The 23,852-nt window shown below is 55.8% G+C and overlaps 1 protein-coding gene across 9 annotated transcripts in view; it reads left to right on the plus strand.

The window, feature by feature from the left end:
* The window catches only part of CASZ1 (castor zinc finger 1), a 204,861-nt gene that overhangs the window by 149,846 nt on the left and 31,163 nt on the right, over window positions 1-23,852 (plus strand). For all 9 annotated transcript variants that reach the window (XM_084300420.1, XM_084300419.1, XM_084300418.1 and 6 more), the window contains 5 exons: window positions 6,577-7,146; window positions 12,521-13,361; window positions 15,390-15,458; window positions 20,282-20,372; window positions 22,348-22,512. In XM_084300420.1, the coding sequence (XP_084156546.1) occupies window positions 6,577-7,146; window positions 12,521-13,361; window positions 15,390-15,458; window positions 20,282-20,372; window positions 22,348-22,512 (1,736 nt within the window). The remainder of the gene's footprint in view (window positions 1-6,576; window positions 7,147-12,520; window positions 13,362-15,389; window positions 15,459-20,281; window positions 20,373-22,347; window positions 22,513-23,852) is intronic.

Raw genomic sequence — 23,852 nt, forward strand, 5'->3', positions numbered from 1 at the left:
TCCACTGCTTTCCCCTGGGTTTTCTTCACAACCTGTGGGCAGATTGATGGTGGGCCCGCGAGGTTAGCGGTTCCGCTTGATTTATAGAGTTACTTAGGCTGAGTGAGGCCACTTAGGATAGTAAACCTTTTAACTGGACTAAAAAAAAAAATTAATAATAAATAAATAAGGCGAGGAGGAGAAACTGGACCAGCAAAGCCGATCCTCTCGGCGTGGTGTTACCTAAAGGACTCCGAGGACAGAAAGCTCCCAGGGAGCGTCCTCGCTGCTGCTGAGGACGGGTTTTTGTGGCACCAAGAGCAGGAAACTCCGAAAACATTTCAGCACTGACAGATGCACTGCGGGCTTGGCTGCAGGACGCTCCTGAAAGCGCATCCAGCCGCCCTGCAGCGGTGCTGTCCCCCCGGCACCACGTGAACTGCAGCAGCAGCGAGGTGCTGAGCCTGCGGAGCTGGGCTAAAGCTCTGACAGCTGCAGGGCTGCAGAGACCCGGCGGGACGGGGGCAGAAAGGGAAGGGACGGGCAGGGACAAGGTGCTGGTGGCACGGGGTGAGCAGCAGCACCGGGGCTGGCTCTCGGAGCTGGGAGCCGGCGCGATCACGGCGCCTTCAGGCTCAGGTTTTGCGACCTGCTGGGGAAGAGGTTGTGGTGTGTGTTCCTAAAGAGCTGCGGGCGAGGATTAGCCCCGTCCTTCCCCCTCCAGATGTGCTGAAAGCCTGCGAAGAGCCAGGGGGTGGCGGGGAACCGGTGCCCGTCCTGCCCGCTGCGGGCTCGGGAGCGCCTGAGCCTCGGCCCCTTGCAGCACTGCAGCAGCACCGGGGCTGCGCTCGGGCCAGCTCGCTCCTAGTGTGAGGTCTGCGCTGCCTTCCTCTCCCTGGCCAGTGATATATGGCATAAATTAGGCCTCTGAAGGGGGATACTGCATCCTTAAGAAGAAATATGTCCTCATTTTTCTTAAACACCGTTTGCACTGAGTGAAATGTTTAGAAGGGACGCTGAGGGATAACTTTATTTCTTACTAGGGAGTTCAGAGCCGTTCAGTTAAACCCATAAAACACTGGGAGTAGGGAAGCTGACAGCCTGCCCGTGCATTAGAAAAGCCATTACTCATCTGGGGGAAATTCGCCCCATGCCGGAGCCTGGCGTTACCGGTGGGGTGGTCCAGGGGAGGATGCGGGATCATCTCCCGCGGCCAGCTCGGGGGTCAGCGGGATGCTCGGGGTGGAGGAGCCTCGGGTAACAGTGGTATCAGAGCAGAGAGCTGCCGGGCAGACCTCGAAGCACCGGGTGAGCGTTGCGGGGTTCAGCCAGGTGGGTCATCGCCCTCATTCCTCCTCCTTTGCGTGGGAAACGAAAGCGCAGAAAGCTGGGGAGAGCTTGGGTGAAAGCGTGCCTGAAAACCAGGCTGGCAGCCAGCGCTCCTGGCTCCTAACCCCCTGCTTCAGCCTCCGAGACCGAATTCCCTCCCAGAGCAAGGAGCGAAAGCCAGGAGCCAGGGCTGCGGGGTCCTGCAGGGCTTCCAGGAGCACAGCAGCACCTTCACGGCTCCTGTGCTGAGCCCTTGCTTTCCCGTGGGATTTAGAAAATGGAAAGAGGAGGTGTCGGGGGTGGCAGCAATGGCAATTCCTCCCTCGGCTGGGGTTGGGGCGCGGATGTGGCCGGGTGGGCTCCTCGCCCCCCGGTCACCCGGCCCCGTGGCAGGCACGGATGGCATCAGCCACCGTGGGGGCGGTGACTTTCTGTTTGGTGCTTGATTTTGGAGGCCTGACACCAAAAGATTTAATATTTGTTTGAAATGAGAAACAGTTCTCAAATGAATTTGGAGAGCCTGGGAATTAATGGCAGCTCCCCCCCTCCACACACACACACACACACACACACGCTCCCCTCCCTGTCGGCTCAGCCCCCCCTTTCAATTTCTGAAGCCTGCTGATTTGAATATTTATAAATATCAGTAAATTATTTATTGTAGCAATCTGCTGTGCCATTTCACCAATCGCCGTTAACACTTTAGGGCTCGCTCTCCAGGCGGACGCGGCTGCAGGGAGCGGGCACGGGGGGTGGCAGCGTGCCGGGGCCACCAGCACGGCTCCGGCACCAGCAGGGTTTGCGTCCACCTTTTTGGGGCACCAGAGGAGCTGGGGCAGGACGGGGACCTCTGAACTGGGGACACTGGGAGGGGATGAGGCTGGAAAGCCAGGCTGGTGCTGGTGGGGACGATGCCCATCGGGGTGTGCCGCTGGCTGTAGGTGCCCTTGCTGGCTTTGGGGACCTGGGGAAGCTCCAGCAGTGCTGGATCTGCCGTCCTGCCCCTGATCGAGGACCTTCTGCCCTTGATCTGTTTCTCTGCTTCTCTTTGCCACAATTCTGGCTAAACGCTGCCGCTGAGCAGGTTGAGCCAAGGGGAGCTTGCAGAAGGGAGCCGCGTCTGGCCTCCGTCCTTCTGAGCCAGGCTCTGGAGTGGGAAACGGGGAGAAAAGTGGGCTGGCGTGCGGCTGGAGATGCCAGTGCTGAATGCAGTGCTGAATGCAGCCCGACTGCAGGCACAGGGCAGGGTCCCCGGCTTCCCCCCCCCCCCTAATTCATGGCTGGGGTGTGCAGGGAGAGCCCTGACGGCTCAGGGGAGGCAGGGAGCGAGGACACCCTTACGGCTGCTTCCCTTCTCCTTCTCCTCCTGCTCCTGCCCAGGGCAGAGCCGGGCCCAGCTCCACACCCGGGGCTTTCCCCGGCTCGGTGCCGCCGGGGCGCGGGTGGGCCCCGTGCGTGCAGGTCGTTAAAGAGCCTCTGCGAGCTCCCCAAGGCCGGCCAGAAGAGACAGCATCCACTAACCCAAGGTCATTTCCTGAGCTAAAAGCAATAAAATGTTTTATTGATAAACCGGAGAGGGGAAAATACACAGGCTGCATCCACTCCCGCACGGCGTGGGCCAGGCCGGGGCTGCTGCTGCCTTCCCTTCGCCCTGGCCCTGCCTGGTTTGGAGGGGAGGTGTGTGCAGCAGGGGCTGCACCTTGGGCTGCCTTCCCCGCTGGGATTTGGGGTGTAATTTGGGGGAAACACTCCGGGTTCTGTCCGAGGGCTGTGCCTCCTGCCCTGCCTGGGGCTCTCCAGCGGTTAAAAAAGAAGAGCCCCCCGCGCAGCGCGCCGGCCCTCCTTCCCTCCCCCTCCCCGCCCCAAATAATGCCGTTAATAATTAATCGAATGAGAGCTTGCAGCTCCTGGAAAGCTGGCGCTGGGACCTCCCTCCTGAACGGAGCTGCTCAGCTGGGCTGAAAACTCTTCAATAGGAATATGAAAGCTCCATCTGTTCCCCGCGCCCGGCCCTCTGAAGTACCGGCGCGCCGGCCCTCCCCAGCCAGCACCCCCCTGTCCCACAGCACGAGCCCTCGCCCCTCCTGCCCTGCCCCTCCCCAGCCCCTCAGCCCATCCAGGGGGTCCCCAGCCCCCCCAGGCTCTGCCCGCACCACCCGACCTCTCCTCCCTCCATGCCAGCCTCTCGGTGCGCTGCCACGCGCCGGGGCCCCTCCGTGCCATCCGCGGGGGCCGTGGTTGTCCCCAAGGCCAGGCCTTGTCCCCGAGGGACACTGAGCAGCGTGGTGGCTGCTGGCAGGGTGTGGGGCCGGCGGGGTACGCTGCCGGGGGCATTGTTTTGTGAGGAAGTGCTCAGTGTAAATAGAGCATGTGGGAGAGTTTGTCCTGGGCAGAGATGAAAAGTCGCCGTGACAGGCGCAGGTTATAAACGGCTTCCTCGGATTGATGGGGAATCAAAACATTTCTATGGGGAAGGAGAAAATGAAGGGGGATGTTTACTTAGCCGGGAGTCTTTAAACAGTGCCGTGCGGACAGGGGGTGATGTGGGGGGGATGTGGGGTGGGGAGCGGGGCCGGGGAGGGACCCCACGGCTCCAGGGTCCCTCCGCTGGCAGCCCCGACCCTGGGCAGGCGCGGGGTCACCCTGCAGCACCCCAACCCCATACCCACCGCCTGGGCACAGATGCTCTGGGCCCTCCAGGGCCATGTCCAGCAAGCAGGGTTCCCCTTCTCCCTTTGAGGTTATCAGGCTAAAAGAGGGGACCAGGAATACTGAGGTCCCTCCTGCTCCAGAGACACAGAAAGAGGGGACGGAAAGATGAAGTGATGCGTGCGGGCTTGCCCAGAGCTGGTTGCAAAGTTGGCAGAAGAAGCCAGGAGTCCTGGTTCCCTGCGGTCATACGTGCACAGGTGGGATGGGGATAAACACAGCATGGGGTCCTGCTGCCCCGGAGCACGTCCCATCCCAGGAAGGTCTCCGGGAGGGCTGCTTTTATAGGTCAGGGGGATGGGGAGCTCTCTGAGTTCAGTTTAGTTTTAATATAGGCTTTAGGAAAAGATGCCCAAAACCTTAAAGAAGAGCATCAAAGAAACCCCACCTGGGGGGGAGAGGGGAGAGGGGAGAGGGGAGGGAAGGGCAGGAGCCGGGTGCAGGAGCGGCAGGGCCAGGAATGGGAGACGAGTTGCAGGCTCCCTGTAGCTGCTGCGTACGCGGCAAGTGCAGCCTCGGGAACGTCTGTTCCCCTCTTCCTTTGGATAAATATTTATATATCCATTTGCCGTCTGGTGCACGCACTTGGCTGCTCACCTCCAGCCCAGAATAATGGGACCTGCTGCGGCTGCGGGGCGGGGGGCAGCGGCTTGCTGCGTGCCTCCCTTCCCCATCACCCCAGCTGCCAGCGGGGCTGTGATGGGAACGGGGATGGGGAAGCACCGGGCAGCAACGGGGCCGGCGGCTGCCCCGACCCCAACCAGCTGCACCCCCGGAGGCTCGGAGCCCCCCGGCACGAGCCCTCGGGGTCCTGGCTGGGCTCCAGCTGGAGCTGGCAGCAGAGTCCCGACGTGGTGCCCGTGGCGCACGGGATGGGCCCGCGCTTTCTGCCCTAAATAGAGCGGGAATGTGACGGGAAGGGAAGGAAGGTGCCAAGGCGCAGAGGCTTCGGCGGCGTCACAGGCGCCTGCCGGTGCCCATCTGTGCACGCAGGGCGGGGGGATGTGTGAAGGGAGGCGCGTGGGGAGGCGCAGGGGGGTGTTTTTGGGGAGACGGGAGGCTTTAACCCATCCGTGGGAGGCTCCACGGGGCTCCGGAGCAGCTCCCGTGCCTGCAGGGGCAGGGATGCCCTCGGGGGAGGCAGGTGCTGAAAGCGTGAGGGCACCACGGGGGGCTCGGTGCCAGAGGGGGGAGCGCCGTCGGGATGGGTAGGAGCACATTTCGCCTCGCTTTTTATGGGGTTGGTAGGTTTGTTGGGGGGCGGGGGGGTGTTTTCCTTGCAGTCCTTGACAGGGAAGCGTGTCTGAAGCTGTCAGGAGTTTACGCTAAGCAGCCACTGGCTGGCTCTTGGACAGCAGGTCTAAAGTTTCAGTCTGTTTGTATTGGGCTGTCATGTTACGGGATTAGGGGCTGTCACGATGGCTTCTGGATGCATTGTAGGGGGTCTGATGAATCTCGGCGCACTCCTGTGGAGCTGCACCTCCGGGCAGAGCGGCCACGAGGGACTCCCCGAGTCGGTCCCATGGGGACTTGTCCCTCTTCCAGAGGGACACGCTGTCCGGGAGCACATCTCGGGGACACATCCAGCGATGTGTGCAGAGCTCTGTGTGTCCCCAGCGCTTTAGGGGTGCTCTTCCTGAGCCTGGGGACACAGAGTGGGGTCTGTGGTGGCACCCGGCCCCGATTGCAAGGCCCAGCTCTTGCCTTGGGGCCTTAAACCCTGCCCAGTCTGCGGGGACCGTAAATAAAAAGAGAGGTGAGGCAGCGCAGCTACTTTAGAGTCAGGTTTTTGCTTTTATTTGTGATTGAGCCTTGCTAATTGTTGGTGCAATAATCATGCGAGTGACTCCGTGATAGGGACCATTTAGTTCAAGATTCTCCGTGACCTTGAAGTTAAGACCTTACCTTCTTCCCTTCTCCCCCCACTTTCTCTTACCCCTCCTTTACTAGCTGTCACATATGAATAAACTACATTAAAATAACAAACCCACACTAATTAGCTGATTGTGCTGGGAAGTGCGAGAGCAGAATTTCCTGTGTGTGTGAGAGCAGAGCGAGCAAAGGGGCCTGATCAACTGATGCCAGCCCCGGGCGATTTTCTCATTTTTTTTCAGCACACCAGGCTGGGGCTGCAGCGCGGGCACTTCCCAGTGCTCCCATCAGCCCTACTGGTTCTCCCTGCTCCATACTGGTTCTTTTCTCTAAGCCTGTGAAGCTCCTCACCATCCCTAGGGTTAGACGGGGAAGCTGCTCCCTGCTCCAGGCGTTGGGGTGCAGTCGCTGCCTGCTGTCTTTTTGGGGCTGGGCCACACCACGCTCACCTTCCCGTGGTGTTTGGGGCCTTTTTGGCCCCGTTCAGTCATAAACACCTGCCTGTGCCTCGAGGCTGGTGGCCTGCGTTGGGACGGGCAGGTTGGGAGCTCGGTGCCTTGGTGCCAGTCCCACAGCACGGCCGCGCGCGACGGCGCCGGGTTGGGGGCAGCCATTTGGTGCCGGGGTTCCTGGTGTCCCGATCCCTCTAACGCCCTTCCTCGCTTCTTCCCCCCTCTCTCTTTGCAGCTGAAAGAACTATATGCACTGACGCAACCTCAGGAAAACCCACAATGGCTGCCAAGCGCAAAGGCGGCCTGAAGCTAAACGCGATCTGTGCCAAGCTGAGCCGCCAGGTCGTCTTCGACCACGGGGGAGCCGAGCAGGCGCGCGCGGACAAGGGGCCGCAGCGGGAGAGCAGCAACAAGGACCTGCCTCAGCCCGGCACCAAGGAGCCGGGGACGGAGTTTTCGGATGGACTCAGCCGCGTGCAGAAGATCGAGGAGGACAAGAGGAGGGAGGTGATCGAGAAGTGGGTGAACGGGGAGTACAACGAGGAGCCCTTGCTGGGGCGGGCCGAGGGCAAGGAGTGTAAGGGCGCCGAGAGCACGGAGGTGCCCCCCGAAGGGGTTTACATGGTGCAACCCAAGGGCTGCAGCGACGAGGAAGACAACGGGGACGAGGCGGACGCGCTGAGGGGCTCGCAGGATGGCGCCTTCCTGGACGACAGGGACTCCGACGGGATGGCCTCCAAGGACGATGCCTACCGGGCCTCCGGCGGCGAGGCCGCCTCCAAGCTGGGGGCAGGAACAGCCTCAGGTAAGCCCCCCGCCACCCACCCCTGCGCAGGGCAGCTCCTCGGCTGTGCTTTCCAGGGAAGAGGCCGAGCTGCTGGGTACCTGCTGGGTGTAGGAGAGGGGTGGAGGCTCCCAAATCCCCCGGCAGAGGCCTGCCTCCCTGCTGCGTCTCTGCTCTTGGGACCGTGCCCAGTTTGCTCAGTGCCCTTCCTCAGTGGGTGTGCGCAGGGAGGACGGGTCTGGGTGACTCTCCCCAGACCGTAGATCCCGTGGCAGGGTAGGGCTCCTTCCCTAGGCTCCTTCAGGCGATTCACGTGGGGATAACCGCCTTGTGTGTTGTTTCCTGGTCATATTTTTCTGCGTGGAAAAAACAAACAAACAAACAAAAAAAACAACAATTGTACCCTCGTGGCAAATCCCTGGTGGATTCTGCAATGTATTCACACGCACCCTGGCTGTACGGTGCGGGCAGGGTGTGTAAGCTCGTGGAGGAGGACACCAGAATCCATCCTGCATCTCAGCACGGTGCACGCTGCCGTGTTCTGGCATCCTCACCACCATTCCCATCTCTTCCATCTTCGTTGGATGGGGCCAGCGTGGCAGGATGTGACAGCTGGGCTGTGCCAGAGCAAACCCGGGGTGTCTGCACCCCCTGTGCTTGGACCCCGTGAGTTTAAAATCCCCCCGTGGTCAGGCAGTGCTGAGCCTCAGCTCCCACTCTCAGCTCCGCAGGGCTGTGCTACCATCAGCAAGCGTGGTGCGAGCCACTGTCTAGTGCTAACTTTCTTCTTTTCCTTCCTTCTTCATCCCCTGGTTTTGCCCAAATTCCCCTTTCTTGGCATCAAGCAGCAGCCTGCAGCAGAGATGCCCAGCGTGCAGCCAGCCCCGGCTCCTGCAGCCCCCGCTCGGGGCTGGATGCTGACTCGTGCGGTTGCCGGTTTTCCCCCGGGCTGTGTGCGCATTTCTTATTTTCACTGAGCTCCTGCCTTTTTTTTTTTCTGTGGCTCATTCAAAAGCTGAAATCAGCAAGAGCTCCTGGGGAAAGCCCCAGCTGAGTTTCTTGCTCATTTTCTGATACCCAGGTCGCCCCAGATTGATTTTTGGGGGCCGGATGAACGCTGAGCCCTCGGTAAAAGCTCCGGGCAGATTGAATGCTCGGTATTCGGGCACAGCAGCTCCCTCCCCCTGATTTGTCACTCAGCTGGGCTGGAGCCGTAATTGAAAGATCTCCCCCTAATCTGCTCCACCTGCGCACACCCCTCCCCTGATCCCAGCACTTTGTGAATCCATCAAACTTTCCTCCTTTTGTGTGTGCCTGTGTTTTCCTCCTCCTGTTAATAATGCAGCCGAAACTCATCTCCGTCTGTCCGTTCCCCTTCTGGAGAGGCACATTCTCTAGTCTTCACGAGTTCAGTGGCAGCGCACATAATTATGCATATAAGATATAAACAGAGCTGTTTAATTATCCTTCGCCACATCAGTGACAGAGTAATTAACAAACATTGCAAGATCAATGAGGAAAAGTGTGACCTTCAGTTTCCTTTGATAGGAAAGCCCTTGTCGTTCCCAGACACAAGGTGATTGTGCCTGGACTCAGTTTGCAGTTTGTTTTAATTCCCTTCAGCCCGCATTTGCAGCTTTTCTTTGCCACGAAAACTAAAAGGAGGGGAACCTGGGATGTAAAAATACGTTGCCAACCTGTGGAAAATGAAGAAGAAGAGGTTTCTCTTTGGGTAGGAGTTCTCAGTAAAATGCTTTCCTAGGGCTGTGTTGTCAAGGGACTACACAAAAATGTGCAAGCAGTCATGGGGGGCTGGAGGCTCCTTTATATTTAGGGCAGGTAACGGCACGTGCGGGGTCAGGTTCACCCCACGTAGGTTTTGCCTGGCAAAGGGACGTGCTGCCAGGTCTTGAGCGTGCGTTTCGAGAAGCCTGGCGCTAACGTGGGTGGCAGCATTTCCTTGGAAAGCACAGGGCGAAGCCTCTGGTGCTGGAGAGGACAAAGTTCTCCTCTTCAGAAGCTGTGCTCCAGAAAATGGCCTCGAAGCTCTTCGGCACCGAGCCCCCTTGGTGTTACTGGGGGCAAGGGAAATTACTGCCATGGGGTTTGGGGCTGCCTGCACCCCAAAGGAGTTCTTTCCAGTGCCCGGGGGGTGGCAGGAGGCTCCTATTGGGGCCCCATTTTTTTTCCTGAGCCACCCATTGAAAACAAGGGCCTGAGGAGTCGGTGCTGAGCCTTGCCTTCTGTTCCTCCCTCCCCATCAGCAGGGAAGGCTGTGCAGGAGCCGCAAAGCTGGCGTCCATCAGGAGACGGGTGTCAGGCTCTGGCCATGCAGATGCGTTTCCTCCTTCATTCACACACCTCTCCTGCTCCCTGCCCGCCCCGTGCTGCTGCACACACATTTATATATAGCATTCAGGCTTCCCCGTGCAGGCTCTGACAGCGATCCCTTCCTACACCCCCTCGCTGGTGCCCACATACCCAGGAGATTTTCCTACACCATCCCGTGCTCTTCCCTCTGCCCATTACTCGCATACTGGGCTAACGCAGTCACCGGGAGCTTCCCCCCGTGCAAGCTCTCAAAGTTTTCCTTTCTTTTCTTAGCCTGTTGGCTGCGTCCCGCAGAGGGGAACACTGGCCCTGCTCTCAGCAAGGAGGGCTTTCTCTCCAAAATTTCCTGGGGAGACTCCACTGGGGAGAACACGCGCGGCGAGCGCCAGCTTCTCCAGCCCCCAAATTTCCACGTTGCCCCTCCCAAGCAGGCTGCAGGGCAGAGCCGGGATGCCCCATCCCCCAGGACCCAGACCTTGCTCTCCATTTGGGCTGTTTTGCTTTTCCTTCCATATATAGTGTGCTGCTGCAGGCTATTTTTAGCCCCTTTTTTTTTTTTTTTCCTTTTTTTTTTTTTCTTCTTTTAGCCAGCTCAGGATCCTTTGTGATACGATAGCTGCTCCCAGACACACGGATCTCTGCTCTTTGGCGATGCCCACAAATGGAGAGCGGCAGCGAGGGGAGAGGGAGAGCCCTTTTGTTATCACACAGAAGGGGAGAGAGAAAAATGCGAGGCAGGGGGAGGGCTGCGCACTTGGCGCGGGGATTTTGTTTCCCAGCCGCTGTCCTGCTGCCTCGCCTCTGCCTGCTGGGGGTCCGGGGGGAGCTGTGTGTCGGGGACAGTGAGGGCTTGGCCGGGTCTCAGCCTCTTCGTGGTGAGCCCTTCCTCTAGGTGCCTCCAGCAGAAGAGCCTCAAGCCCTCGGGGCAGCCACCCTGCGAGTAAATGCGGGTTGGTGTGGGTTTAGGGGACAGAAAGCGAGATGGTTTGGGGGATGAGGGGTTAAATCGAGGGTATTGAAACCCAAACTCATGCACGGACCTCGCAAAGCGCAAAAAAAGACCTGAAAAATCACCCTTTCCCATGGTTTTGGGTAGTGCATCTGGTTGTGCCGGCTGAGGTCTAGCCACATGGGTACCAAAGATGCTTTCCAACACCAAAGGTGCAGAAGAGAGAAATTTGGAAAGGAGCTGGTCTCCTACAGCATTTCGTTTTCCCAGTATTACAAGAAGATGCTAGGCTTCCTCAAATATCTTCCCTGGGTTTGTAAGTTTGTGGGGCCTGAGCTGAGCTGGAGGAAGGAAGGAAGGAGGAAGAAGGGAAAGGGCTGGCTTGTTCAAGGCAGAAAAAATCACACCTGATCGTTGAATTTCCTTTCGGATCCTATCTGTGGTGGGCTTTCTCCACCTGGAAGCTTGCAGCTTGGCCCAGGCTGGCTGGGGTTTTGTGTGCAAGGCTGGGAAGTCAGGGGTTGGGAAGGAGGCTGGGGGATTTGTACAGGTCCAGAAAGAGGAAAAGCAGAACAAATTTAACAAAGAGGAAAAGCAGAAGCAAATTTAACAGAAACGGGGTCTTCCTGTAACACTTGTTAGACCCATCAGGGATTTCTGGGGATTAATCACCTTTATTGCTCATAGGGTTACACTAAGATGGAGGTGGAGAGGAGAGAAGAAGAGGTAGGAAAGAGAACAACCTGAAAGCAAGACGGAGTGATTTAAATTCATTAAATTAAATGTGTGTGTGAAGGATAATTTTGATGGCTGTGGAAAAGTATTGACTCAGGAATGTGACTCTCACGGTTGTGCACGTTTTGGTGCCTGTTTCAGGCAGCCTCTCCCTCCGCATGGTCCCACGGACACAGATTTGTGCGAGCTGGTGGCTGCTGAGCTGGGACTTCGCTCACTCACTGGGACTTGTGTGTGCAAAAGTGCTCAAGCCCAGATGTGTGCCCAGGCATCTGGCATCCCAGGTTGTCAGATCCCAGCTCCTAGGGGTCCATTTTCACACCTCGGATCCATTGACCAGTTCTGTGCCTTGATGCTTTCCTTTCCAACCACGTTTCAAGTCAGCACTGGTTGGGTTTGAGCTCCGGACCCAAACCTCCACCTGCTGCCGGGGCACCTGCTGGTGCTGGCCCTGGGAGCCTTGGTGCCCCCGAGAGCTCCAGGGAGGGAGTGGAAGAGATGACGAGGGAGGTTTGAAGGACTCCTGCACACAGTAAATCTTTACTCCGCGGGAGAAAGCAAGAGGGAGAGGAGGAGGAGGAGGAGGAGGAGGAGGAGGAAGAGGAGGAACAACACTGTGTCAGACCGAAGCCTAAATGAGTCCAAGCTGCCACATCAGAGCAATCTTTATTTCCTCCTTTCCACTGATATTGGGTGACCTCCAGATGTGTGTTCTTCCCCTCCCGGTGGCCTGGGAGGCTGCTGGGGGAGCAGGGCAGGGAGGAGGAGACCGGAGGCAGGCGGCGTTGGCTCAGCTCCCCATTCCCCCCAGCAGAGCAGCCCCCCAACCACGGGGACAGGCAGTCCCTCCTCTGGAGCCCACATCGGGGTCTCCTGTCCCCAGCCCCAAATCCTAGTGGGGAGAAGGCTTGGACCCATTTTGCACCACTCCATGGGCACCCCCATCCCTTCCTCTGCCCCCGTCCCCCGCCAGCTCCATCCACGTGCACCCGCACACAAGGACAGAACCGCGCGAACCCCGGCGTATCGGCGCCGGTCTCACTTCCAGTAAAATTACTTTTTCTTCATATTAGGCCAAGGCAAGAGTGCAGAGACATTTATGAAACTTTGTTTAATGTACTGAAAAGCCATCGGCTAGAACATTTAGGAAATTGATTTTCCTGGCATTGATGAACTCTTTTTATTTTACCCCAGTATTAATTACTTTTTTTTTTAAAACAAATTAATTTAAGAGTCATAAAACCTAACAAGTGAGCCAAACGTCAGTAGATCATGTTCCCCTCTTCCCTTGTCCCCCCCTCCCCGCTCCCAGTGCCGGTAGAGGAGGAGAAGAAGAAAAATCAGCCCCTGGCGTGACTCTCTCCCTCTGGTTCTCTGCAGGGGAAGCTTCATCGCTGCGAGACTACGCGGCCACCACCATGAATGAGTTCCTGGGCATGTTTGGCTACGATGACCAGAACATGCGGGACGAGCTGGCCCGCAAGATCAGCTTCGACAAGCTGAACGCTGCTACCTCAGAGGCCACCGCCACCGCGGCCTCTCTCTCCGGCGAGGACGCCCTGAGCAAACGAGCCCGCTTCTCCAAGTACGAGGAGTACATCCGCAAGCTGAAGGCTGGAGAGCAGCTCTCTTGGCCCATGCACTTGGCCAAATCGGAGGAGCTGGGCTCCAAGCTGGGCAAGGAAGGCTCCTCGGTGCTGTCGCAGCCCATCCGGGTGCCAGGGCCCGATGCCTCCCTGCTGACGGAGACCAAAGCCACCATCCTGCCGCTGCCCTCTCCGAGCAGTTCCCAGATGCAGGGCCTGATGTCGCGGGCCTCCAAATACGACTTCTTCATTCAGAAGCTGAAGACGGGCGAGAGCATCAGGCCACAGAACGGCAACACCTACAAGAAGGCCTCCAAGTACGACCTCGAAAACGTCAAGTACCTGCACCTCTTCAAGCCTGGAGAAGGAAGCCCGGACATGGGAGGAGCCATCGCCTTCAAGACAGGCAAGGTGGGTCGCCCTTCCAAGTACGACGTGAGGAACATCCAGAAGCTCACTCCGGTGAAGGCTCCAGCACCCAGCCTGGCCCCTGCTCCCCTCGCCAGCACCCCTAGCAGCACGCCCGTGGCCGGCCCGGAGCAGTCCGTCTCATTGCCATTCAACACTCCCGAGTACCTGAAGTCAACTTTCTCCAAGACAGACTCCATCACAACTGGAACAGTCTCTACAGTAAAGTAAGTGTCCTCCCGCTCTTAGCTTTGTATTAGGGTTCGTGCCTAAAGCCTGCGTGTGGATCAGGGGCATTACAGCTCATGCCGTTAATGAGATGTTTCTGCTCGCTCCGTGCCTGTTCCTCTGTCAGCCTTACAGCTCCTTTTGTCTCGTCTGCACTGAGGCTGTGGCCTGCCTCCCGCAGTCACAGCCATGAATCCAGAGCCCACTAGCTCCTGGGGTTGTCTGCTGAAAGGACAGATAAGGGGACGTGGTGCTGTCAGCACTCTGAGGTCGAGATCGTAACTGCTTCCTTCCTTCTTCCTGCGGTGCCCCAGGCGGCCAGCCATGGCTGCAGGAGAGCCTGATCCTCGCTGCCATCCAACTCGATGGCAAAACTCTGCTGGCTGTTGGCAAGATGGGGCCTTCTGTGCGTCCCAGACCACTGAAGACATTTTAGTGCCTGATTCCCATTAATTTTCATAGCAGTTAGGCATAGACGCGCTTTTGTGGGACCAGGCCTGTGTCTTCTCAATTTGCCTGTTCCTTACACAAATAGAGGTGATTCAATTACCCCCCAGACTGGGCAAACTCATTAGCCCAATTACCACTAATAACCTCCTACACACACAGTGCTGGCAATCTCTGCAGCGATGCTGTGGACTGAATGGAGATGGCCAAAGGCCTTGCCAAACCTTGGCTTCCTTCGTAGCTTGGCTTCCAGAGGTGGGAGCTGCAGGAAAGCCAGTGTTGGACCGAGGGGCACAGACACACCACCACGCTGCATTCATGCCATGGCACGGTGAGAGTGCCAGGGCTGCTGGGGGTCCTGAAACCTCTGCTGCCTTGTGAAAAAGGGCCAAATTCTGCCCAACAGACCCTTTAAATCTTACAGTCCCCTGATTTATCCGAGTCAGGCTGCAAGCAGGGAGGGAGGCACGTGCCTGTTTTGTTCTGATGGCTCGGATTTACCTGTCCTCACTGTTGGGAGGCCTTGGGCTGAATCCTCACCTGGCTGTACGGCAGAGGGTAAAGGATTATTGCTGCTCTCTTCTGCTCCCTGGTCGGGGTGAAGCTGGTACGTGCTCCAGATGGCAGGCAGGCACTGCTCTTACTAAAAACCACTGCTGTAAATATTGCTGGAGGCACAGTGCCTTGTTGTGAGGGGTGACGTGGCCGGGGGCTCTGTGCCTGCCGGGTCTCCAAGGTGCTCAGCTGCCGGCTGCGCCGCGGCCACCGTCGAGCTGTGTGCGGGGGCTGCGAGCCTCCGCTCCTCTGCCTCCGCGTTGCGCTGGGATCCCAGTCTGATTGCCTTTCTCGTGCTCATTTCCTGCCACCTGCGGATGGGGTTTGCAGCACCATGCTGATCCCTCCTCCCCGTGCCCCAAAACTGCCTTGGCTGGGGCTGGGGGTGACCTGGGGCACCTGATCACACACGGGAGCACTGGAGGCTCTGATCCTTCTCCTTCAGGCTGCCTGCTAGACACAGGGTTTTGTGCTAAAGGAAGGCAGCTCATGAACTGCGCTGGTGGAGGAGGTGCTCCCTGCTGTCTGGGACCTGCCTTCCCCTTCAGACCCCCCTGGGCCCAAAACCCTGGCAGGAATTACCCCTCCCTCTCACACATACGCACATATCCCAGCCACGGGTTGCAGCTCTGCCACCTAATGCTATGAAACCTGCCCTGAGCTCATCTTAACTCCAAGCAAACCCTGGGCAAAGGTGTCCTTGTTAAACCAGGCTGCAGAGCTGCCGTGAGTAGGAGGAGAGGGTGAGTAGGATGCAACTTTCTGCTTCCTAACGGTGCCTAGTCACCCGAGCTCATATGGCATTTGGGTGCTGTTTGGTTGTTTTGTGATTAAGGTACATAAATGCCTCATCTCTGCAAAAGCAGGTGATATTGCAAGGTGCTCAGGGAGCTCTTGGTCTTCCCGTGGCCACCCCAGGTCCGCACACGGGTACCCAGATACCTCGAGGCGTGAGAGCGAAACCAGGAGCGCAGCCGTGCCCTGTCCCTCCGCTAACCAGCTCTGCCCTGTGTGTTTCTCACTAGGAACGGATTACCCACTGACAAACCAGCCGTCAGCGAAGATGTAAATATTTACCAGAAGTATATTGCCAGGTAGGCAAAACTCCGGGCTTTCTTGGGGAGAGGGCTGGAAGGACGAGGGCGGAGCGGTGGGGGGAGGCAGGAGGTCTCGGCCAGCCGGGCCAAGTGTTTAAAGCAGCCCTTGGCACTTCCATTTCCCTCTGGCATCTGTGCTTGCTCTGTTCCCCTGCCTGGGAGAGCAGTAGCTGTGAGAGGTGTACAGGCATGCCAAGAGCATGCTCGGCTCCCCAGAGCTGTTAGACGTTGTGACAAATAGTGGAAAAATGTTTCTCTGCAGAAGCCCGTGATGTAAATGGGAGCGCCGTCTCCTAGCTGTCAGGCTGTGCCCGCTGCGGTGCCAGCTCCTGCCTCTTCCCCCTGCCACGTCCAGTGCCCACGGGAGGCAGGCAGAGAACATCTCGCCCCTGAGAACCCAGGCTGGGAGGAATCCACGAGTGAAACTGAGTTTAGGCAGGTCTCAGCGTCAGGGGGGGATATTTACCCCAGGATATTTTGCAGCTCCTTTATTTGAGAAACCCTTTGTGAGGAAGGTGCGGGCTGGGGCACCTCAGCTCAGCTCTGGACGAGGAACAAGCGATGATGAGAGGGAGCCCAGGCTGCAGTGCTGCACGGGGCGATGCCACCAGGGACAGGGGAGGTTATTGCACGACACCTGCCTCTTTTTGTCACTCACCAGCCCCTGCTCCTGGCCTGCTGGATCCTTCCTCTGTACTGGCACGGAGCTAACCATGCCAGCCCGCTGTTTATGGAAGGACACCGGTAGGGAAACAAGCAAACCCTTCTATCTAGAGATAAAAGTGAAGGGTTTGCTCCCACCAGCACTCGGGCACTTCCTAGCAAGCAGGGAGGGAGACGTGCAGCGTGTGTCCCCACCTTGCTGCCACCTCCAGAAGCTCCCTGGGGGCAGCCGGCTGCTGGGGAGCTGCGAGGGAGGCTTTGGCACGTGGGCAGGGGAAGCAGGAACGGACCCAAAGGCGATGCCCCTGCAGCCCTTCTGCCCAAACCCATGATGTAGGAGAAAGACAGAAGACCACATGGAAAGAGAGGACGTTTGCACACACATCAGCCCCTCGCTGCCTCCTGGGAGGGTCCGGGAACGAGAGCAGGGCTCCGAGCCCAGCTCGGTGTGGGGCAGGAGCAGCAGCGCCCTTTGACTGCTGAGACGGAGCTGGGTTGTGCTCGGAGGTTGCAGAGGGAGAGGCGATGCCACTCGCTCTGTCCCCAGTTCCCCTCTGAAGCAGAGCCCTGTGTAATCGCGACCACATCCACGCCTCGGAGCGCTCTGCAAGCCCCTTCCCCGGGGTCAGGCAGGTAACCGAGGGAGGCTTGTGAGATAGCTCAGGGACACCACATCCTGCTCAGAGAGCTCCGCAAGCCGCCCGTTGGCAGCACAGCCACTTCCCTTCAATTTACACACAATTTTAAAAACAGTTTAAAGCCTTAAAATCAAGGGGGTGGGGGTGTGTTGGGGGGAGAGAGACACGACACTGTATGTCTGCGCTGCATAATTAGCTTAATGAGTTTGCCAAAGCCACTGCCAAAAGCTGCCCAGGGATAATCCATTCTCTCACACAACAAAACAAAACCTCTTACTTAGCTAGTTTGGGTTGGGTTGTTTTTTTGTGCTTTTTTTTTTTTCCCCTCTATATTTATAATTAAAAAAAAAAAAAAAAAGACCACAGAAAAAATTATTATTATTATTATTAGTGCCTCAGCAGATGGTGCTTCTGGCAGCACTTGCTTAAATATTTATTTCTGTGTGGGTTTCCTCCCCCCCTTGTAATTGGGGTGGGTTTTTTTCTTCCTTCTTTCACATCATCGTTACAGGGTAATGAGTCTGTAAACACTCACTAAGCATGCTGACTTCTTTATTTATTATTTTTATTATTATTTATTTATCTTGGTTTTTTCGTTCTAACTCTTGCCAGATCGAGACTAGTTCTTTCTGGCAAAAAAAAAAAAAAAAAAAAAAAGTGAAGAGATTAAAGTAAGGGAAGGGGGAGGGAGTTGCACTTGTGAAAATGAATCTCTGTGCCTGTGCGCACAACTCAGGAGCCTGGATTTGCATATCGGCGTGCTGAAATGGGCTGCGAGTTTGCAATCAGGTGTGTGTGTGTGCTCGTGCCTGCTCATGTGCATGCAAACTGCGGGTCCGGTCCTGTAAATCACCAGGGGTGTCGATGCTCCTCGGAGCAGGGCATGGAGATGGGCGCGTGTGTGTGCGTGTAAGTGAGTGTGTGCTGCGCGAGCTTTCCTGTTAGGGAAAAGCTAAACAGATGCTGTGCTTTAAAAATTAATAGCTTTGAACTGTTTCAAGTGTCAGAAGAAACAGAGGATAAAGATAACCCTTTAGGAGCCTGGCCCTGCAGACTGCAGGAGCCGCCTCGCCCCGTGGTGCTGTGCGTGCCGCTTCCCTCCTGCCCCGGGCGCTGAGCGTGGTCGAGCGCCCGCCGCTCCCTTCCTGCGCTGGGCACCCCACAAACACACCCACAACCACTCCCACCCATGCACGCACACACACACACACACACTCACACACTCACACACACACTCACACACTCACACCTCTGCCAGGGCAGGGTTTGCAGGGCCAGGGAGCTCTCTCAGCTGATGCCCTTGGAGCTGAGCCTGTGAGCGGCTCCTGTTGGGATGCTCCAAGTAACTCATCCCATCTGGGCAGATTTCTTTGGTGCCTGGCCCTTCTGCTGCTGCAGTTGGCATCACTGCTGCGTTCGCATCCTCGCTTGGGATGCCCTTTTGGACAGCTCTGCCGGAGAGCTGCCTTTGCCAGCTCTCTGTCTTCCCCTCCTCCCTGCCTGGCCAGCACTCCCCAGCCCTCCAGCCCTTTGCTCTCTCCTCCCCATCTCATCCCTGCGGCAGGGAGGAAGCTTTCCACCGAGCAGTTCCTCGGCCTTTCCAGGCTGCTGACATGCAGCCCCGGAGCAGCAGGACCGGCTGCTGGGGTGCTGCTTGGTGTCCCGGTGACTCAGGCTGCTGCCCGTGCCCCGTGCAAGCCTCGCCACTGCCCCGCCGCCGGCCGGGCTCGCCGCCTCCCCTCCCAGCTCCACACCTCTGTTTGCGCAGCCAGCGTTGCTGTTTGCCTTGTGGTTTGTTTCTTCTCCGCTGCCGGGGTTTGTTCCAGTTTCTCAATCACCTGTTCTGGCGTGATCCCGATTTCCTGCAGTATTTCTTCTCCTTCCCCAGGGAAAGGCAAGTCTGCTCCTGGCATCTGTCCCCGTCTCCCTTTGTGAACGCTGAGGCAAAGAAGTCATTTAATTTTTTAGCATTGTCTATCTTTTCTGTCAATTAAGCCCCCTCTCCATCTCCAGGAGGCCCTGCTGTCTCCACAGTTGACCTCCTCTTCCTCACTGCACTTCAGGACGTGTATTTAGTGCTGCTTTTCATCCCGGCTCCCTTTCCTGCCCTGCAGCTTAGTGCTTACACAGTGCCCCTTACAACGCTCCATAATCCTCCCTGCTCCTGCCCCCTCCACCCATTGCCCCAGAACACCTTCACCCCCTTTTTTTCCTTTTTTTCCTTTTTTTCCTTTTTTTCCCTCTCTCCTTCCTCATTTCTTTCCGATGCCCTTTATCATGTGCGCTCCCGGTGCATTTAGCACAAAGTGACGTGAGGAACCTTTGAGCAGATGGCACTTTATCTTTGAATGTTTCCCCTCTGAGTCCCCTTCCCTCCGCTGCTTTTCCCTTTCAAGCTCCTCCAGGTTCCTCTGGAACATGCACCGGAGATCCCTGCACGGAGCAGCCCGGCGCTGCACCACCCCTTTCCCAGTTACTGCTCTGTCTGTCAGCCCAAGCGTCCATTTATCTGCAGATACCATTCGGCCTTTCTGCCCTTTTTTCCCACCCCGTATGCCAGGACTTCCCAGATTTGTTGCGTGGAAGGCTGGGTGGTGGCGAATGGAGCGGGTGTGCGTTGCTGGCTGCTGTCCTTGTGCCCTGCTCTCACCTGCACGTGAGGCAGGCTGGAAGCCCCGTGGCTCTGCCTTGCGGTATCTTGTCGTGAGCAAATGCTGCATCCACCTGGAAGATGATGATTAGTGGGACTGGTCAGCGCTGTTGTGCATGGGGAGGGACGTGCACACAGGTCTGCCTGCAGCGTTCATCCTGGTCCTGCTGCTCCATCTCCCTGTCCTTCCCTTACTCTCCATCTCACTGGAAGAGCTCCTACATAATCGTGCCATGATTTTCCACTGCCTTTGTGGCTTACCCTCTGCTGCTTTGCAGCCTTCCCAGTAGCGTGACACCATATTGCAACTAGAAAGAAAAACACCGAGGCATAACTTGTACAAACAAACGAATGCCTGAGCTTTTCTGAGGTCCTGCTGGATGCGCACATGCCTAGGGTCTGTATTGGACCGATGTTAATTTGTCTCCTCGTGGTGTGGGAAGTTTCTGAAACTCACAGCTGAGGTATCCAAACTAGACCTGTGTGGTATTTAGTTCAGGGAACCAGCCGCACTTGCTTGCTCTTCCCAGGTAAGCGGCTTCTAAATAATGGAGGTGAATTTCCAAGAAAAGCACATGCAGCGCGGGGAGGTAAAAGCCCAGAAAGATCTTGCTCAGGAAACACCTTTTTAAGCAGTGACAAATAACAAAGGGAAGGTGGGAGGGATCACCACCCTCGGAGGTGGTCAAGTTGATGGGGTTTGACGACCTGAACACATGGGATGCAGGAGTGGGACCTACTCCATTTGTGCCGTGCTTACAGACACTGCTGCCAGGACAGGACAGGACAGGACAGGACAGGACAGGACAGGACAGGACACCGTTTCACTCTCTTCCTTTCTTCCTTCTGTGCTCCTCTCGTGCTCGCAGGTTCTCTGGCAGCCAGCACTGTGGACACATACACTGTGCATACCAGTACCGAGAACATTACCACTGCCTTGACCCAGAGTGCAACTACCAGGTAAGGGAATGGGAAGCAGGGATCAGCACAGCTCCCCGAGTCCTGCCTCGGGAAGATTCGTGTCTCCCCGTGCTCCGTCCCACATGCACACATCCTCATCGCTCTTTGTCTCTGAAAAGAGGGCAAGATATATTTTGAATTTGCTAGAATATAGATCAGCTCAAGTCAGTGGGAGCTACTCCAGATTTACATCAGCGAAACCAGGAGAATAAATTCTGCCTCGTTACAAATTGTGCCCGAAACCAGGGCATGCTGTTCTGCTAGTCTGCCTCTTCCCCTCCTGCTGCCCGAGCGAGGCTGTAGCAGCAGTAGCTGCAACAAAACACCCAATAAGACCAGCAGCAGGCCGGGATCTGTGGGGAGAGCGTGGGGGCAGGAGCATGTGCGATGCCGTAATTGCTGGGAGAAGTGCCAGGGCAGCGACGTCAAGGCAGCCGAGTCACGTGCCGGGAGTGTTTACCCTCGGCCCAGGTCTGCGAGCTCGCCTCTGCCACTTCTGTGGTCAGGCTGCGTGTGTGTAAGGGGGAATCCCAGAGCTCGCCTGCACCGTGCAGCAGACACAAGTCCTGCCCTACCCCTTGAGACCTTCTGGTCTCAAAGGAACGAGTCTGACCACAGCGCGGGAAGTTGATCTGGCTCTGCTGAGCTCCGCGGCGGGTTTCTATTGATCCAAGGAGGGTTTTTCTCTGGGATGTGTGTAGTGTCCTGCCAGCCCAGCCAGGTAATCGAGATGAGGCTGTCCCAACTGCGACACGGATAGCCGTGCACCACGAAGAGAGAAACACAAAGAATGGAAAGACAGGGGAAAAAAATTATTATGATTGGCCTCATGATTATTTCCTAAGGAGTCTGGAAGCTGCTTGCAAAGGAGCTGTCTGGTCTCGCAGGGAATAAGGATTTAGGCTGCTTTTTAAAATGCAAATTATTTTATGGCTGAGATATATTTTATAATAAGTAACGCTCTGTAATAAGTGGGCACAAATTAACGATGATTGGCAATAGCAATCCTGTACGTACGCCCTGGGAAATCATACCTCCAGCCTCCAAGGGATTCCCGGTGAAATCTATATCCATCTATTCCCATGCCAATACCAACGAGATTGATCAGGATTGATATTATAGGAGGAAAGAGTGGAAGCGATAATCATTTGTTTCCTGTGAGGGAGACTGGAAAAAGTTGTTAAACATTAGAATACAGGCCTTTCCAATTACTCCTCAAAATAAATGGATATTGATTTCTTTTAAAAAATCAGATTTACTTTCCCACCTTCTCTGTTAAATATTGATGTCTGTGGGAAGTAGAAATGAAAAGCTTCATTTTAAAGGCACTTAGCCTGCTCCGAGAGTGGGGTACCCCTTCAGTACTTCAAGCAGGTAGACGGTGAAAGGGATCTTCTGGTCATCCAGATTTAGCTCGGAGCTCTGCTACCAGCTTTTCCTGTGACTGGAAGAAAGTTCTGCACCCGTTCCCTAATCCCACCTTGTAGGGGTGGCAGACGACTGATAACGGGAAGATGCTATAAAAGAGCAGAGTGTTTTTCCCAGTTTCTAGTCTGACATGAGTGTGGCAGCCAGTGCCTTGCTAACCACTACAGAGAGGGATTTGGAAGCTGGGATTACTCTCTTGCAGGCTGTTTAGTTCACTGGCTTGCTTTCTAACTATAGCAGTTCTTGAGATAGTAGCAGCTAAAATTATGTTAGAAGAATTGCAGCCTTAAAGCTGCAGGGAGCATATTCCGGACATCACCCCAGTGTCATGTTTACTTCAAAGTTTTCATGTGCATACACTTGCCCTTTACCAAGAAAATACACGCACACAGTTTGTCTTTAATCTGACTCTCTTGGGGTGACCGCTGCTGAGCTTTAGACTCCCGGTACCATAAGTTTATTAACAACAACAACAAAAATCCCTGCCCCCAGGATTACTCACCCACTCCCATCACATGTGTCTCACTCTGTCTCTGTATCTCTCCAGAGATTCACTAGTAAACAGGATGTGATTCGGCATTACAACATGCACAAGAAACGTGATAACTCCCTCCAGCACGGCTTCATGCGCTTCAGCCCCTTGGATGACTGCAGCGTGTACTACCACGGCTGCCACCTGAACGGGAAAAGCACACACTACCACTGCATGCAGGTAACTGCTGCGCCGGGGACTCCGTGGTAGCACCTGAAGTGAACCGAGAGCTGTTGTGTGAGCTGAGTCCTTTCTGGGTGGACTGAAAGCAGTCTCGTGTCCAGGCGGCCCAACCCTTCCTCGCTAGAGAGCAAAGGGGCGATGCAAAGTGCTCTGAGCCTCTCCTGCTCGCCTCTGATTCAGGCTTCTCTCTGGAGAGGCTGTTCCCTCACTGCACTTGTCCACTTCTACTTGGTTGTAGAAGCCTTGTGCATGCAGTGAGGCAAAGTGCTCAAGGTTTCCTGGCAGTCTTGGGCTTCACTTGTTCAGGCAAGTCGCCTTCTCTGAGATTTGGGGGCCTCTCTGCAGCAGCACTGCTGCCTCCACCAAATCTGGTCTGGTACTCCCTTAAAATCAGACTTTTCTGTGGAACATCTGCCCTTTAACACTGGGTTCATTTCCTCCATAATCAGTTTCTAAAGTAATTAAATTTTAATGTCACCTATCTAGACTTGACACCCCTGGTTCTCCATCTCCTCTGCCAGTGGTACTGGAGTTTACTTTTCTGTAGTGTCAGCTGTGAGCTTTGATTCACAGCTGTGAGCCAGGCTCCAAGCTGTGTGCCCGGAGCTGAGGCTGCTGCCCGGATCTAGCTGTGACCCCTTTGCTGTTTTTAAACACGGACACACCAAATTGTTTAGGTCTTACCCTGATTGTGCCTTAGATTAGAGGGTTTGATATATGCTTGTTTCATTAAAATCGTGGCCTAAACCATTGCCTTGAGAATGTTAGAAACGGAGAACCACCAGGCAGTCCTTAGTGAAAGCTTTTCTAACTCCTGTCTCCCTTCCTGCCCGATCCCAGCAGTTTAAGACCCCGGTTACAGTCACAAGGCCTTAATCACATGCTTAAATGCTTTGCTGGGATAGACTTAAGCATATGTTTGACTTGAAGTCAGGTAAGCTCTCTGAAGTCAATGGGGTTTAAGCACATACTTAAACGTTAGGCATGCACTCAAGTACTGTCCTGAATAGGGGCTGGTTTAAGCATGTGCTTACAAGCTGTTGATAAATTGGGAACTTCATGTGACTTTCTCTTGAGGACATTTTCTGTTATTCTTCATAATATTCATTGCTCAGTTTCTTCAATCGACCAGGATGGGATTTGTTTAATTTTTTTTAGAGCACAAGGAACGTTTCACAGCTTTAAGTCGCTCTGCCTTTGAATAGAGACCCTCTTTTCCACAGCTATATATGGGTAATTCCATTCTGTGCCCACTGTCTTCCAGTAAAATAATGCCCATGTAAGCAGTGTCTTACAGGAAAGGTGTCCGAACATAAACTCCCAATTAAAGAAAATAT

The sequence above is a fragment of the Netta rufina genome (assembly GCF_964035555.1).
Source record: "Netta rufina genome assembly, chromosome: 22".
NCBI classification, from domain to species: Eukaryota; Metazoa; Chordata; class Aves; order Anseriformes; family Anatidae; genus Netta; species Netta rufina.